The sequence below is a fragment of the Pantherophis guttatus genome, chromosome 8, assembly GCF_059756535.1.
Source record: "Pantherophis guttatus breed Tessera chromosome 8, ASM5975653v1, whole genome shotgun sequence".
In the NCBI taxonomy this organism is placed as follows: domain Eukaryota; kingdom Metazoa; phylum Chordata; class Lepidosauria; order Squamata; family Colubridae; genus Pantherophis; species Pantherophis guttatus.
Window position 1 is genome coordinate 28422401 of NC_142070.1, and position 17700 is coordinate 28440100.

A 17700-nucleotide genomic window follows, 5' to 3' on the forward strand; every position below is an offset into this window, starting at 1 on the left:
AATTTGGGAAAGTAATTTAGGATCTATTATACTTGCTGAAATATAGCATCAGCAAAACAGGATACTTATACATCTCTTAAAATACTTATATGTATTTAATAATGGAAGAAATCATTATATGACTAATACTTCAAACTTGGAAGCTAAGAGGGGAACTTCATACGAGACTCATGGAGATGCAAAAATTGTTTCTTTTAAAATGTAATATTTAAATATTTGGACCTGAAATATTTGAAATATATATTGCTTGAATTGATTTTTTTCTTTTAATAACTTTTATGTAGCTCTGCATAAATCTTTATAGAAAGTTTTAAAAGAGTATGCATACTATTTATAGAAGCAAACAGGACACCTGAAATACTGCACAAAGAAAGTCCAGATTTTTTAAAAATTATGCTTAACAATTATTTTCACATTAGACTTGGTTAATGTGTGTTAATTTCTGATAATTTTGCAGGCCAATTTTTATACATTAAGTTACATTAGGGAAGGGAATTAATATCTTTAATTTGCACTAAAAGTGGCCACAGCAAAATTAAGACTATATTAAGTATGCTATCATACCTAAAATAAATAAAATCTTTTAGCAGGCATTCTGATTTAAACATATAAGCAAATGTTAAGGTGAAGACAATCAAGTGTAAAACAAAATAATATCTGGAAATAACTGAATGACACAATTGTATAACTATACTCAGTAGAATGGTTTCTATTGTAATAATATACACCTGAAACATAAAAAGAAAATATCAGCCTGATCCTATTAAATAAAATTATGTTATCAAATTTGAGAACATAATGTGTACTCAGAAGGGAATAAAGATAATTACATATCCTGGATTTGCTTTATAAGTTCTCAAAAAAAATTACTACTTACTCTTTTGAAGAAAAATGTTTATTGCAGTTCTTAGTTCTAATGTAAAGAGCTAATAGAAAATGATTTAAAATTGTTAGAAATAAAAAAGAAAACAAGCAGAGAACATACAATATTGAAACAAGCATTAATATACAACTCCATCTACCCTTCACTGCACATTTAGCATTATAGTTTCCCAAACATTTGATGACTTTCTTTAAGAGTGGGCTAATTAAAAAAAATATAATGCTGACAGCATTCTGTGTTGGTGACTAGTAGTTCATTTATTACACTAGCTTGCTATAAATATACTGCTCTTTTTTTAGATAATGCACCATGCAGCAAGCTTTCTGTTCCAAGAAAAAAACAACTGGTCATTCAGGAAAAGAGAAGCAGGAAACAACCTGTGCAGAGAAATCTTTACTAACTGCAATCTTCAAAACACACTCATTCATAAATGGGGTTGGTTGCAAAATGATTGTCAATGATTGAGTTAGTCTATATTAAATTCCACAAGATTTAAATTTATGTTTCTTATCTATGTGATCACTTAGATTCAACACCAACTTGATGGTACTTAATCAAAAAGTTTAATGTCAAAAATAAGTGTGTTATCCATTCACACCATTATTCAAACCTCTACAACTTGACTTTCAATATTGTACAAATTGCCACTGGAAATAATCTTGCTTCTCTCCAGGACCATTTTAGACCTGCATTTTTAAATTAAAGAAATGAGTTCCGCTACTTTTTTTGTCTAGCATTTCTTTTAGAAAATCTAGACTTTGTTGGGTGAGGCTTCTTAATAGTTATACCTATTTAAAGTTTGTATATCCAAGTATGAGAAGATAAATTCATTTGTATGATTGAAATTATACTGAACACAAATTCATTTAAAAGCATAAGAATTCTCAAATGTAATAGGTAGAGTACTAAAATCTACTGTACATACAACCTGCATCCCTTTTAGACATGAAAAAAAATAAAGTAGCAAGTTTAAGAGAACAGTAGCTGACCTAGCTCTGGATTTCATTAGAACTTCTCTTTAAATTAATCCTGCAGGCTCATGGCATGCTGATTCAAGGTAGGAAGAGAGTCTGAGTAGCTGAGAAGCAGCAGGAGAAGTCAACTTGTGATCAGTTGTAGAAGGCTGAGGAGCAGGACTTATCTTGGTGATTTACTTCATATCAGCTTGACCTGGGATTTGATAGCGCTTGTTGCAAAATATCTGATTTTCTTTATCTAGAGCTGTGTTCTAAAATATAATTTTTTAGAAAAAGGTAAATCACATCACTGACAAGTGTTATATGTACATATAATAGTATTTTTAAAAATGATACATGCAAAGTCTGAAGAAAAGGAAAAGTAACTTCTAAGATCTTTTTCAAAGGTGTGAGGTTGTGGATTGTTTGGAAAGTGGTTTCTCACATGCACAGCATTAATAAGAAGAATTGCAAGCCCAGATTGGGCATGTTGCAGATCCCATCAGCCAAAGAATGATGACTAGCGGAAACTAGAAGACAGGGTTTTTTTTCTGCTGCAGACTCTTCCTTATGGAATATTCTCCTTTCAGAGATTATTTATTTATTTTATTAGATTTTTATACCGCCCTTCTCCCACTGGACTCAGGGCAGTGAACAGCCAAGACTAAAAGCATCGCATACAAAATTTAAATTTTTTTATAAAAAGAATTAAACAAATTTTGGCCCAATAAATTTAAAACACCCCAACTTAAATCAATTAACAATTAAAAATATCTAATAGAATGCCCAAACCCTGTTGGCTTTTCACAAAGCTTTAAAAATTTGGCTATGTATCTGGGCCTGGGGCTCGGAATGTGTGAAGGGTCCTATTACTTGGCTAACTATCATGGCTGTTTCTACTTATTTATTTTGTGGGTGTTTTTTAAATTATTGTGTTTTTTTAAAAAATTATTTTAATTGTTTCATAATTTTAGACTTGCAAGCCACCTAGAGTCACATGATTGAGTTGGGTAGCTTCAGAAATTGAATGAATTTATGATACGATATGATATGATATGATATGAATAAATCTCCCAAAAAGGCATGGATTTGGCCATATAATCACCAGATGTCAAGGTGAATTTAAAGAGACAGGTATTTAGAACATTGTCACTTATAACACTGTTAAATGGAAAATTTATCCATAAAACGAATAAATGAAAAAAAAAGTTATGCATTTGTGGAACTAAAACAAACTCTCTTTGGTGACATGAACAGACAGATGGATATAAAATAAAAAGTGACTTGGCTATTTGGATATCCAAGAATGAATGAGAATTGAGACTTGGAGTACATGCTTATTAAATAGTCTGTTCCAAAAACATAATTCACTTGTATGTTTATCCATGTGGCAGAGGAATGAATATAAATTTAAAAGCATGATTAATGTGATTATGAGGAAAGACTGAGAATCAATGAAGGATATACCCCAGATGAGAAATTCAGGATGTGGGACAGGCCATTATTTGCTACCTTCATAGGCACAAGCTATGTGAATTTCCACAGAATGAATCGAGAATTGACATGGGACAGGGGACATGGATTTTACTTTCAATAGTGCAAGAATTAGGACTACCACTGAAAAGTGTACAATAAGGCAATGGGAACATGAAAAAAGTTACTTGGTGGAAAAATGACATGCAAGAGGATGCAAAAGGATGAAAAGCAAATGCATACAAGAGAACAATTGCTGAAAAATGAAATTTCATTGTCATATAATGATTGTGTTATATAATGTGTACATACAGAAAGAAATAAAAGATTATGGTTAGACTAATAACATAAAAACCAGAACAATTTCAAAAGAAAGAAAAAAACTACTTTGGAAATAAGTGAAAAGGATTAAACAGAAAGCCTTCAGAAGTATGCTATAAATAGTTTATTTTTTTCCCAAGAAAAGTAAGTTATTATATAAATGAATAGAAAAGGTAAGGTTGCAGGTGTGGACAGCATGATTGGATAAATGTTAAAATATGGATATTTATCTGTTTGGGAAAAGGTGAAGTGAAAGATAAGATACGATTTTTCTATCATAAAATTTAAACAACCCCATTATAGGTTCTTCAAATAATATAATGTTCATGTTATTACTCTGATTTTTGTTTCTCAATTGTTTCTCAACTGTGTTTGATATTTTTTGAAAAATAAAAATCTAAGAATAGACTGTAACTAGTTTTATAATTTGAGTTATAAACCCCTAATATGAATTTATTTTTTTAACATTAAATGAGCATGTGACTGAAGCGAGCACATGGCAACAAACCAAACTAAGCTTTTACAAAAAATGTTACTTCATAATGGTTCACTAGTAATAACTTTCATGGCAGATGTAAGATTTTAGGCTTTATTTCAGATGGACAAAAGAGCATTTGGCTGGTCATAATTACATATTCAGAATATTTTTTTCATGATACACTTTTTGTGTGAGCAGTTCCAGAACTACAATGTGGGAAATATTAAAAATTCAAACACTGCTCAGGTAATATACATTAAGCTAAGCAATGCAGCACCCATAACTTTCTCACTAATCTCCAGATTTTAAAAATATAAAAAATAAAATATTTTGTGAGTTAACTGATAAATAATGTCTAAACATAAAGGTATTACTCTTTTTTTCTTTAAAATTGGCACCAAAGATGTTGTGTAAAATAATGATTGTGGCCAATGATTGAGAAGATTGCAGACCAAAGGTGTGAATATTCTATCAATTGTTTTGATCAGTCAGATTGAGCTTGTGGTCAGTTGCTGGCTGCTTTAGGAATATGATTACAGAAATGCAAATCCATGAGAATATGATGATCATTCTAATAGAAAGTGATTATCATAATTAGCCAGGGAAAAGCTCTCAAGGAGGAGGAGGAGGAAGGAAGGAAAAAGAAGAAAAAGAAAGAAAGAGGGAAAGCCCAAGGTTTTTGGGTTATTTGGCTTTAAAATCTGTAAAAATAGAAAACATCATGCAGCAATATTGAAATGGTTGAATGGTGCAAATATATCAATGCAAAGAAAACTTGTTGCATGATTGTACTGCATCACTTGACACACTTTTCTGTCCAAGATTGTTACAAGGTTACTTCTCCTTTTCTTTCAAACCAAGAATCTTTTTTTTAATTGTGGCAAAGAAGCACTGTAATTAGTACATACCATTGCCTTGGACCTATTCAGAGGAAAGCAGCGCAGGCATTGGGAGAAGAAGCAAAAGAAGGAAGCAACGGACAGACACTAGACTTACTGGAAGCAGAACCAATAGCATTGCAACATTTATAAATGTAAATAAATCATTTCAATATTCAAAAAGCAGCACTAAAAACTTCCTTATATGACCTTTATAAGAATAAAAAGAAGAAAATTGCAAGCCATTCTAAAAATGTGTTTTTTCTACTTCTATTAAACAATGTTTTTGAGTACAATTTTTGAGCAGAAATAAAAATGAATTTTATTCAAGACAATCATGTGAATGGCTGTAAATGTAGCTGTATTCACTTGATAAATTGAGATAATTTGTTTTTATTATATTGTATGTGCTGTACTCTTATGCTAAATAAATTTCATTTTAATTTTTTTTCTGTGGTTGATAAAATAGTTCCTTTGGATATATTCCTTGGATTCTACCATATCTTACTGTTTCTACACACATATTCTACACAGAAATTACAATTCGTAGCAGATGATTAAAATACCATGATAATCTGCCAGCATTTTTGTATATAAATCTGAAAAGTCACCCATGACACTCTGTATTCTCCCACCTCTTCTGATTACATGGTGGAAAATGAACACAAGTATCTTTCATATGAGAAACGGAGGAAGCAATTTGACTTACCTACACCTAGCAATATAATTCAACCTGCAATTTTATTCAACTTATCTTGATATAATTACTCTGTTTTTTAGTTCTCCAAATATTGTATTTTTTTTAAAAAAATGGCTGAATTTCAGGGTTTAAAAGAGTGGACTAAAGGCCAAAACAGTCTACCACCATCTATTTTTATGATCAATCAGCTGAGGGCAAAATTCTATGGGGTTTTGATGTTGTTAAGGCATTCCCCCTGAACAAAATCCTTCCAAAAATGGGTTCTACTGCCAGCCACTTTTAGCTATGTCTGGAGTGACCCTCAAGCTGAAAGACAATGTGTTCCTTTCTACAGTTAAAACAACAGTTAGTTCTCGACTTATCACTATTCTTAGCAACTGTTTAAGGTTATGGCAGATCTCCTCAGGGCTACTTATGACCCAGATTCAAAGTTGTTGCCCCCCCCAGGTCACATGATCACATTTGGGGTGTTTAGCAATTGGACTGCATTCTGATCATTTGCAGCATCAGTCAACCACACGACTACGATTTTCAACATTTTTTGCTGGAAACCAGCATTTACTTCCAGTTTCCAGCAAAAGTGCCTAATGGAGAAAATGGATTCACTAAACAACCATGGCACAACCATGGCAAAAAAAGGTCATAAAATCGGGCACCAGCACACGGTCATTAGTTTAATAACTGGGCTTAATTATGATCGTAAGTCAAGGACTATCTCCATTCAGATTCTTCTAAGTCTCAAATTGTTTAACAGACTTTGGCTCAGAACTCAATTTTACATACTATAATTTAGTTCCTGGGATAATAGTCTTTACCAGCAGGGAGAAGATAAGGAAGGATAAATGGAAGTTACAATTACAAGTGTGCTTCATTGCCTGGAAGCAAAGCCAGAAGGCTAGAAATTTGAAAACAAAACAAAACAAAACAACCAGAACTTCACATCAAAAAGAAGCCAGAAGCCGAATTATATTTATGACTAGAAACAAGCTTAAAGAATGTGCAAATTTGCAAGCAGCTGTGAGTTAGCATTTTAAAATAACTCTATTTAATAATGGATTTTATACCAGGTTTTGCTTCAGGATTATCCAAAGTCTCAAAAATACAAAACATTGAGTTTTGAAGTCTCTCAGACTGTCAAGTCAAACTGTCAAATAAAATGCAAGCAAAACAATCAGCCTGTATTATTTTTCTTTGCTCCTCAAATTAGTCTATTTCATCCTAAAATAAAACATTACTTTTAAAGCTGGTACATGTTAGAAAAAATTAAACAAGAAATGATAGAAAAATTAAAATTTATTTCTCCATCCCCCAGAACCTGGTTTTCTTCAACCTAAATTTGGTCAGTATGTCTAGCAGTCCAGATACCTATTGGTGCTGCATTTTAATGATTCGGTGCAAATAAAAACTGACTGCTAACATAAATAGCATCTTTAAGAACTTTATTGCCAATAGAATATATTTCATGAGATAATTTTTTTCCAGTGTAAATCTAAAAATTAAAGGACAGCTGATTAGGCTGAATTATGGTAAATTATGTGCTTTGAGTAGCACTGTTTACTTTGGCTTAATTGCACAATTTTTAAACAGAATGTCTCATACAGAACAGTTTTGTTAAATGTTTAAATTTTCTTAAAAATGCATCGATTGCACAAAGAGACATTGACACAGCCATAAAATATGCACTATTACTTTGTAATGAAAAATAACTTTAAAACTGTCTCTCTTCTGGAAAGAGTTGGAAATATCAAATTAGTAAAATAATTGGTAGAAATGATGCACTTCTTACCATGATAATAGACACTCCTGCGTTTTGGTTATTCTGTTTGGGAAGTGTGTTGTTAAAGTGCTGCTTTAATTTACCTGTTACTTCAGCTTGCATATTATTTTCTTGAGAGGCATCATCCTTTTTTTTAAAAAAGAACACTGTTATTCAACAAAGCAGCATTGGAACGATAAAAAAATTAGCTTAGAGACAAACATCCAGATGAAGAATCCATGATAAATGAACACACACCATAAAAAGGGACACATTTTGGAAATTTTTATCTGAATCTCTTTCTTTTCATCTAGTCATGTTCAGGAGAATACTACTGATCAGCTACTGATCTCCTCCCCACTCTCTTTTGAACTAAAAGCTTATATTTGCCATTAATTTTTTTTCATACTTTCAAGAGCAATGACTTTTTCAGTTATTTAAAGAAGTGCGCCCAACCTCTTCTATAGCTTCTATATCTATAGCTCTTCTATAATTCTATACTTTCTTTACCTCTTCTATAATTAGCAAAGATATTAAATGGGGGAGGGGGGTTCGTTGAACCATTAGAAAAATAGCCAGATCAGTGTAAGTAAGCACATTCTGCTCTAATGACTTCGTTATTAGGTGAAATGGTTGCTAGGTAAACACATGAAAAAGAGAGGGAGGGAGGAGAGGAAGAGTCACTAGTTGCTGCCATCTTATTCAGATAAAGTTCTTTCCTACAGTGTCCTGTGCCTCACCTTCCCCCCCCACCACTGCCCCTCTCACAGGGCAGACATATTGCTTAAACAATCTCTTCCTGAAGCAATTTTTTCCTGAAAAACAGCAGGTTCCTAAAAAGAGCTAACTACAAGTTAACAAGCTCAACTCTGTGACCTTAATTAGTATATTAGAATCCTCTGGCAGGCTACACTGCTGCCTGAAACTGACCAGACCTTAAACAGTTTCACATTGAAAGTTTTTATTGTGAGTGCATCAACTTTGGCTCTAAATACATGTATCAATCAGAAAATGATTTTTATTACTATTATATTTGCAAATGGTGGCTAAGTAAGCTAATTGCTAAACAAAGAGTGGCTATAGGTTGCTATAGAGGCATAACTTAATCTATGTCAAGTGATTAGTGTTTAATATTAGTTGAGCTTTTAAATTTTTGTTTAAATGTGTAATATAATAAAGTATTTTACTCACTGATACCCAAGGATGGTTTAATATCTGAGCAGCTGTATATCGTTCTTCCACATTTACTTGTAACATCAGACTAATTAATTCCTGAGGAGCAACAAAAAAATGAAGAAAAGATTCAGCACAATGCACTTTGTATTAAACAAAGGAGAAGCACACCCCCAAAGCTGAATAAGTTGCCAAGGACTTGGGCTAATACAGCAGCACACAAAGGAAGAAACGTGAGGCTAGGATGATAACTCAAAGAGTTTTGCAGGAAGACATAACACTATGTGATGCCATGCAAATTCTTAGATGTTACTACACCAATGCACAGAGAAATAATGGAAAACTAGAGTCTCAAGTTAGGACCATAAATAGAATCTGATAGGCATCACTGATACACTTCAAGACTATAACCTACTCTAAAGGGAAAAAGCAAATGTCACTGTAAAGAGGAAAAAAAGGAGGATCCAGGAAACTACAGAGTTGTCAGCTTTACATTCCTACTCTTTAAAGATTATTAAATAGCATAAGCTTGTTGTGAACATTTGCATAAGCAAGTTAACAGAAGCCAACATATGCCATAAATAAACCATGCCAGCCTAACTTTATCTTATTCTATTAAGAGTTATCAGTTTGATATAATGAGAGTCAGCCAGGCATATTATGTACCTGGACTTCAGCACAACTTTCAATACAATTTATCAAGAACGTATCCTTAATGAAATTATAAAATATGGAGTAACAATACAGGTTACTCACAACAGGGTACATTACTGCAGTGAATGGGTGCTTGTTAATGGCTTAGCTCCAGTTTGTGTGGAAATATTGAGCGAAGTACCACAGGACTCCTTTTTGGACTTTGTATTTTTCAAATTTTTTATCAATGACTTGGATGACAGGACTGAGGGGATGTTTAATAAGTCTGCCAATGGCAGAAACATGGGAGAGATATGGCTAGTTCTATAGTGGAGCATCAGCACATCTAGACAGTTTTTGAGCAGTGGACTAAAATGTAAGGTTCTGAATCTGGATAGGGAAAATAATAGGCATGGTACAAGGACTGGGGAAATATGATTTTCTCTCTCCAGTGTAAAAAGGATTTGGGTGCCCTTATTGATTACCAGTTAAACATGAGCCACCAATGAGCTGCAGCTACTAAAAAGACATGTCCTATCATGGAAAGTGTTAGGACAGCAGATTGTAGGAAGGAATTTTTCTATTCTACCATGGACAGACTCTATTTTGAAATATGGTTCTAGTTCTGGATACCACAGTTCCAAAAGGACAGTGATAAATGCGAGTAGGTTTATATGAAGGCTACCAACCCTATGAGCAGAGTTTAAAGGAATTGGATATGATAAACCAATTATCATAGATGTCTCAGTGAAGGTATGATAAAGGTAAAGGTTCCCCTCACACATATGTGCTAGTTGTTCCTGACTCTAAGGGGTGGTGCTTATCTTCGTTTCAAAGCCAAAGAGCCAGTGCTGTCCGAAGACATCTCTGTGGTTATGTGGCCAGCATGACTAAATGCCAATGGTGCATGGAACACTGTTACCTTCCCACCAAAGGTGGTCCCTTTTTTTCTACTTGCATTTTTTACGTGCTTTCGAACTACTAGGTTGTCAGAAGCTGGGACAAGTAATGGGAGCTCACCCCATTACACGGCACTAGGGATTCGAACCGCTGAACTGCTGACCTTTCAATCAACAAGCTTAGTGTCTTAGCCACTGAGCCATTGCATCCCTTGAAGGTATGATAGGAGTTTTCAAATAGGAAATGAACATTTATTATTGTGTTTAATTAAAAACTTAAGAGCAGCTAAGCAGCTTATTATAGGGGAAAAAAACGGGGAAATTCAGCTATTGTATGTTTAAATAAATCAGTAATAGATTTACTTAAAAATCTATTTGCTGGTGCTTAAATTTAGGCTAATCTTTGCTATAAATGGAAAAGTGTCTGTATATCAATTCAGCAGAAAAAATGGTCAACAAATACTCTTGGTCTTATTTAATGTATCTGTGTAGTGATTTCCAAACAGGAACTTCATCCTTCACTTTATTTTCAGAAAAGCTGTGCATATTTCCTCAATTAGTTCGACTCTAGTGGTAATATACAGGCTAAAGAATCCTGATCACGAAGACTATGCTGAAAGCCTAGAAATTTTTAAACATCACTATGTAACTATTACAGTATATTCCAATGCTCACTTTACTATACATATAATCGTTTAGATGTATACCTAGCAGACTGTCCCAGTAGGATTAGAAGTATTACTGTCAGATAAATTAATAAGGGTTGTCATCTTAATCTGATTTTAACAATGAGGCTCACAATGGGATTTGCACCTGTCATTGTCCCTGGAATGCAGCGACAGGTTTGGTTTAGAAATGTCTTTTCCCAGCATCTGTGCTAGTTATACCTATTGTAAGCAAATTTGGATTTGACAAGGATGATAAATGCCTCAGGGAAAGCAACATGGTGTGTTGTTTTGAAAGGTATTCAGCAATTATGATTCTCTCAGACTGTAGCTGTCCCATCATTAACAATGGTTGTCTACGGAGTTGCTGATGAAAGGCTGGGTTGGTTTATGGATGCAACCTAACATCCCTGAAGTATTTGGGTAGAATCATTCCATCCGTCAACATGAACTTTGGAAAGTTTCAGCTATTTTGAAATAATTCACACATATTCAGAATGTAGATTTTCATGGCTGCTATTTATTTGTGAAATGACTCCTGGGGAGGATGTATAATGCCACATGACAATAAATATTCATTGTCTCACATGAAATCACCCTATGTCATTTCACCAATCCAGATTTATGCTTAATTAAAGCAATGAGTTTCTTTCCAGGGCTTGTATAGTTCTCTTCCAAATCTCACTGTCTCACTGAAGAGGTTTTACACGTACACATACAAACACATTTATTTATATCTGCAACATTTTGCAAAGAGGTAGGAAACAGTACCTTATTAACAATTCTTATACTTTTTTAGATTGCATAACTGTTCATAACATAAAATAGATTCTTTTTCAGGGAGAAAATTCTTTTTCATAAATTTTAAGAACATACAATTGCATATGAATAATTATTTTAAAATACATTCTTACAAAAATGAAGGTTATTTGTAAAATTGTTACATTAATGCATTACCCAGAACAGTCAAGTATTTATAAATGCAACTAATTTATATGAATGTTAGAAACTGTGAGCTATTTTATGTTTTCTTAGTTCATTTCTCACTCAGAGTTTACATTGGCACCACCATGACCTAATAATCACATGTTGTGGTCATGTAGTATATGTCTTGTCTTGTATCCTTCCTATAATGTTATGCTACCTTATGTTAATCATACCAATTTTGGAAAATAACCAATTCTTCTAGCCTAATCCAAACAAAAGCAAATTGAGTGTACTTTATTATGCCTCTTCCTCAATCAATCTATAAGGTAGCTATGTTAATATGACTGACTCCATTTTGTTATCGGTAGTTGTTCAACTCTTGATTGAGATGTCTCTATTTTGGAAAAGGGTAGGTAGTGCATGCCATATTCAGAGCTAATCAGCATCTGAACAGTCCTCCTTCAGCACCAGATGGACCCTACTTGAGGTTTTGGTACATGGTTGTTTGGGGCTTTTCGTTGAAAAGACAGGACAATTTTGGCCTTGGAACAGATCGTACCTAGATGTTTAAGTCAGGAGATGAGATCTGCAGTTGTTGGTATTTTGTTTTTGTGAATGTGAATACTGTTTTTGGGAGTGTGGTTGTTTTATCCCTGGTGCACAGGTTGAATGTTGTGGTTTTCATCTTTTAATCCATATATCCCAAAACCATGTGTGCACAAAGTGTAGCAATATAAATCAAACAAAAGAATAAATGAATAAATAAATAATGTTGAAAATATCCCCAATAGCAATAGCATTTAGTGTCAGCGTTCCAGGAAAACCCCAACTCCAAGTAAAGACGCTGAAGCAAGCATTTTCCAAAGTTCTCTGTACTAGAAGCATTGAAGCTTTCGGCCTAATATGGCTTCCAAGGCTGACAGACTGATATACCGCTTTACAGCCCCTTTCTAAGTGGTTTACAGAGTCAGCATATTGCCCCCAGTAATCTGGGTCCTCATTTTACTGACCTCAGAAGAATGGAAGTGCCTGGTGACACTTGAACTGCCAAATTGCAGGCAGCTGGCACTCAACAGAAGTAGCCTGCAGAATTGCACTCTAACCAGGGTACCACCATGGCTCTTATACTCTGTGGGTCACTCAGAACAACAAATCAGGACAACATATACAGTAATTATATGGTTAGACTGTATGTTTCTACATAAAGGCTTGAGTTTTACAGACCCTAAGTAAGGAAAAGATTTTAATTATGGTAGGGATAGGCCGATTTGGCTTTATCAGAAATGTTTTCATACTTTCAATTCTCACACTTTCAATGCATCTTGGTACCTTAGCAGAGTCAGTGATGTTATCCCAATATGGAGAAGGAAATTCTAGCTTTCCAATTAAGATCTGGTCAAAAAGATCCTCTTGTATGTTGTTCTCACTGGGGATCAAAACCAAGCAGGAAAAAAATTACTATGACGGTCATTATATTGTTCATTATAAAAGGTAAATTACAAGATTAACTTGACATGCAATACTGTGTCCTAATTTCAGTATTTATACGAGCTGAATTTAGTTTGAGAATAAATACAATCACTATTGTTTTCTTTGTAAATTATTTGCTTCAGGAAGCTTTAATAATATCTCTACTATTGCCTCCAGATATTTCTCAGATAGTGGAATATTGAACTTCTGATACAATGACAAGTATATAAAATAGCAAAAAAAAAAAAAAAGGAATTAAGCATGTATATCTATGACAACTTCAAAATTAAAACTGTCTATTGAATATAACTTGCACCTATCTATGGGAAAACCAAGTCTGCATAAAATGCAGTTTTACATATTCCTTCTTTTATCAATGTCATTTTTTCATTATAGGAGATAAACTAAAATCACCTGTTACCCCAAATTTTGGAAAACCAGATGAGTGTTAGGACATCTCCTTAAATAGAATATTTATCAATTAAAAATCAGAGCACTGTGGCTAAAAGGCAAGTGCAACACTTTTCATGCGTCATTGATTCAACTTACCTACGAAATGGTGGAAACCCACATAAGAGAATGTATGTAATGACACCTGCAGCCCAAATATCCACTTTTAAGCCATAACTATAAAAAAAAAGTTTGGGAAAGTTGCAATTTAAATATATTACATAGTACACACCAAAGCATATTGAATTTAGTATCAGCATTTTAAAGATATCATCACTTTTAATATTGGTGCATAATTCAAAACTTAATTTGCCAATCTAATAAGCAATTGAATGCAATTTTCAGTGCAAATATATATATACACATATATACATATTCATACATACCTATGTATATACATACATATGTACGTACGTGTGTACGTGTGTGCTATATTGTGTGTGTGTGTGTGTGTATTTCCCTAAGTTTCTCTAATATTCACAGAACATTACATGTTTTCTTTCCATTGATATTCCTATTGCTGCATATTGTTTACATTTTGTAGCTATTAAATTATGCAGTTTTACTTGTTCAGTTTCTGAATGATATTTCAATTGCGCTATGTACATACTTAACTATATAGTTTTGTGTTTTAAGCTTTTCAAATTCAATTAAATTTCTAAATATGCCACTCTGTTTTTGTAGTTCTTAGAACTATGCTGCTTATTTGAAAATATTGAAACCAAATAGATATTTTAACCATATTAAGGAAAGTTTTTTGAATGACTTCATATTTTTAAATTAAAGTTTATGATCAGGGTTTCAACTGATCATTTTTTACTTTTTAGCTTACATGCCTTTACTAAAATAAATATTTAATATTGAAGTAACGGTATAGTCTGGGCTTATTATTTTTAATATTTGTCCCATGCTATATATAATTGATTTATTTTGCACTTAACCATTCTATTTGTATTTATCAGAAACTGAAAAAGTTATCTTCAGTAAGTAAGCTGCAAATTTAAGATTATACCTAACAAACCTCTGATTTACAAAATTTGATAAGCTGTAGTTTTCAACAGGCTTTTAGACAAGTTCTAAGAATAAATTAAAAATATTAACAATACATGTTCAGACAGCTAGGAACATATCACATTTAGTTTTTTAAAAAATAACATTAATATTATTTGTGGACTAAGAACACCAAAATTCTATTTTAAAATGAATTTTCACCCTGTTTCTGCAATGATTTCTGGAGCCACATAGGTTGGTGTGCCACAGACTGTATAAAGAGGTCCTTCAACTACAGTGGCTAATCCAAAGTCTCCTAGCTTCAAGGATTTTGTCCCATCTGGATATTCACAGACCTGAGGGGGGGGGGAGATCATAAACCATATTGCGTAATTTGATAAGAACAATATCCAGTAACATGGTTAGGCAATCTAGAATACTATGCATGTATTAAACTACGATAGAACTATTTAGAAATAGGCTGACAATTGTTCAATTTCTTCTTAGGCAGCATACATTCTATTCATTACACTAGTTTAAGTAGTGGACCTAAAATACAGCAATTCCTAAGATTATAACTGTAATAACAAAACAGTTCAGTGCAATATTTGAGGCACAAGGAACCCGAATGACACTATGAGCTGATCAAAGTTACTTCTTTATTTGTTGCAGGCCTATTTACACGAATCTTGCCAGATTGACTTCATTGCCTTGGGAACAGAGCCTTAAAGAGATTTTGGGAGAGTAATATTTACATCATTTCTTGCGGAGAAAGGACTCTAAACTCAGGCCCCTCTTCACACCTCCTCTCATCTTAGCTGGAGATTAACACCACATAAAAACAAGCCAAATTACACTGCAGAAAATCCAGAAATTCCAGAAAATATGTAGAATTTTGCCCAAAAGGCCTAGAGAAAAGGTTGTATATTATTATGACTAAACTAGATCTAGTCACACAGATTGAATCTGCAAGTTATATCTAATCTAGATATAACTTGCAGGTGAATTTCTTCCTAAAACTATTTACTTTACCAGGGTTTAAGGAATGCTTCTCCCTTTTTCATTTATATAATGGTTTCTGAATATTAGCCTCAAAGCAATAACCTCTCTCTCTCTCTCTCTCTCTTTCTCCCTCCCTCTCCCTGTCTCTCCCCACACACACACACACTCACACACACTCTTTTTCCAATATAAATTAAGGAAAAAGATCAATGACTGATAGTTTTGTAGGCAAATCATTTTTTCAGTTTTTTAAAGATTAATTGATCATAATTCATAATAAATATTGATTGGTTGAATCATCCTTTTGCTTCATTATCCATCGTACCCAGCAACCCATAAAATGTTTCCACACAATAATTGAAATGTAGCAATTCTATAAATCCAGCAGATGGCAGCACTTAGCTGCTTTTAGCTCATGCAAAACAATGCTCACACACAGAGTGGGTGGGGGGGGGGAGAGAGAGAGAGACAGACAGACAGAAAACAAAAAAGAATTAAATAGGATCAAATCATTTGAAAATCTTTATCATGGTTACTGACTAGCATAAAATAATGTAAAACAATAAAAATTTCATTAACACTAAAATCTATATGAAACTACACAATGGAATATAAATTGTATTAAGACTTTATGTAGTATAGCATATTAATTAATATCTTGATAAACTTGATTTTACATTTAGACTAATAAAGATATGCAGGTTTTATCCTGTACTAAAATGAGCTTTATAATAACATATAATAATAAAAACTAAGGGGGTAAATAATGCTACAAAAATAAAAATCTGCCCTTTTCTGATCTAATATTTCAGTTAAATCTAAACATATTTACAGTCACAATTCAATCCAATCCAAGATAGGTAATAGCTATAAGTGATGATAGTATTAATAATGACGATGATGTGAGATTCACAGGGGTGAAATCTACTTACCTTCCTTCCCAGTTCGGAAGTGCATGCGCCATGCACGCACACACCTTCTGCGCGTACACAAAATCTTCTGCGCATGCACAGAAGGTTAAAAAAACATTACTTCCTGGTTAAAACCAGGAAGTAATGACACCCAGGCAGCAATCGCTACCGGATTGCCGAACCACAGGGAAAAATCACTACCGGATCCGGAGATTTGGTCCGATCCGGGAGCATTTCACCCCTGGTTGTACAGCAAGCCTATTTATCTCTAAGACGACACTTAGAGGTAGCCGGTAGTTTACCCACAAGGTTTCCATGCTAAAAACACAAATGTAGCCATATTATTTATCTAATAGAAGATATTGAATATACAATTTATCAGGACATTAACCAAAGACTTGAGGAGGGGATTTAATATTGAATTTCTAAGATCTCTGTAAAAATCCCAATATAGCAGTACGTGTGTCAAGAACCCAATGGCTCCTGCATTACACAGACAAACCCTTTCTGCATAGGCAACCTTGTTCAACTTACCTTCAAGGACTGCGGATGGTAAAATATTAAATTGCAGCACTTGTAGTAGCTTCAGTGCTGCTGCCCAGAGGTTCAGTAGACTAGTCATGTCCTAGCCTTCCAGAGGCCAGGTAGACCAGTACCACCATCGGCTGCCAAAGGGCATTCAGAATAGTTAAACTGGCAGGAAATCAGAGATAATTTCCACTTCCAGTGCTTTTATTGCTCTGTCGTTCTATTTGTTTACTTAGGTAGGAAAATATTTCTGAAATGATGACCTAGTAGCATATAAAGCTGTTTTAGGACCATGAGGTTTTTTTTAAAAAAAATAGAGATAATAATAGCCATAAACTGGGCAGATCTGTTGATAAAAATGAAAAGGGAAGATAGAAATTGGATAATAGAGATCAGAATTGGTTCATAGCTAGATACAGAGTTCTTAGCTAGACTGGGAAATTAAATCTCTCTCTCTCTCTCTCTCTCTCTCTCTCACACACACACACACACACACACACACACACACACACCCCTGGGACAAAGATAGTAGCAAACCACTTCTGTATTGCTATCAAGAAGAGTACTTGAACATGTTCATGCATTTACTACAGACTTAATCTGGACT

At 33.7% G+C, this 17700-nt stretch overlaps 1 protein-coding gene across 7 annotated transcripts in view; it reads right to left on the reverse strand.

The window, feature by feature from the left end:
* Window positions 1-879: 879 nt before the first annotated feature.
* Window positions 880-17700, reverse strand: part of DCLK2 (doublecortin like kinase 2) — a 66563-nt gene continuing 49742 nt past the window's right edge. For 2 of the 7 annotated variants that reach the window (XR_015729053.1, XR_015729054.1), the window contains 7 exons: window positions 14875-15008; window positions 13762-13839; window positions 13072-13168; window positions 8637-8717; window positions 7476-7592; window positions 1873-2111; window positions 880-926 (listed from right to left, as the gene is read on the reverse strand). Coding sequence is in view for 2 of the 7 variants with exons in the window: in XM_034442715.3 (XP_034298606.1) it covers window positions 2034-2111; window positions 7476-7592; window positions 8637-8717; window positions 13072-13168; window positions 13762-13839; window positions 14875-15008 (585 nt within the window). In the remaining 5 variants the exon portion in view is untranslated. Of the gene's footprint in view, window positions 2112-6753; window positions 6834-7475; window positions 7593-8636; window positions 8718-13071; window positions 13169-13761; window positions 13840-14874; window positions 15009-17700 lie in introns of all 7 variants that reach the window. The other 5 variants (XR_004595546.3, XR_004595547.3, XM_034442715.3 and 2 more) reach the window with 3 other exon arrangements.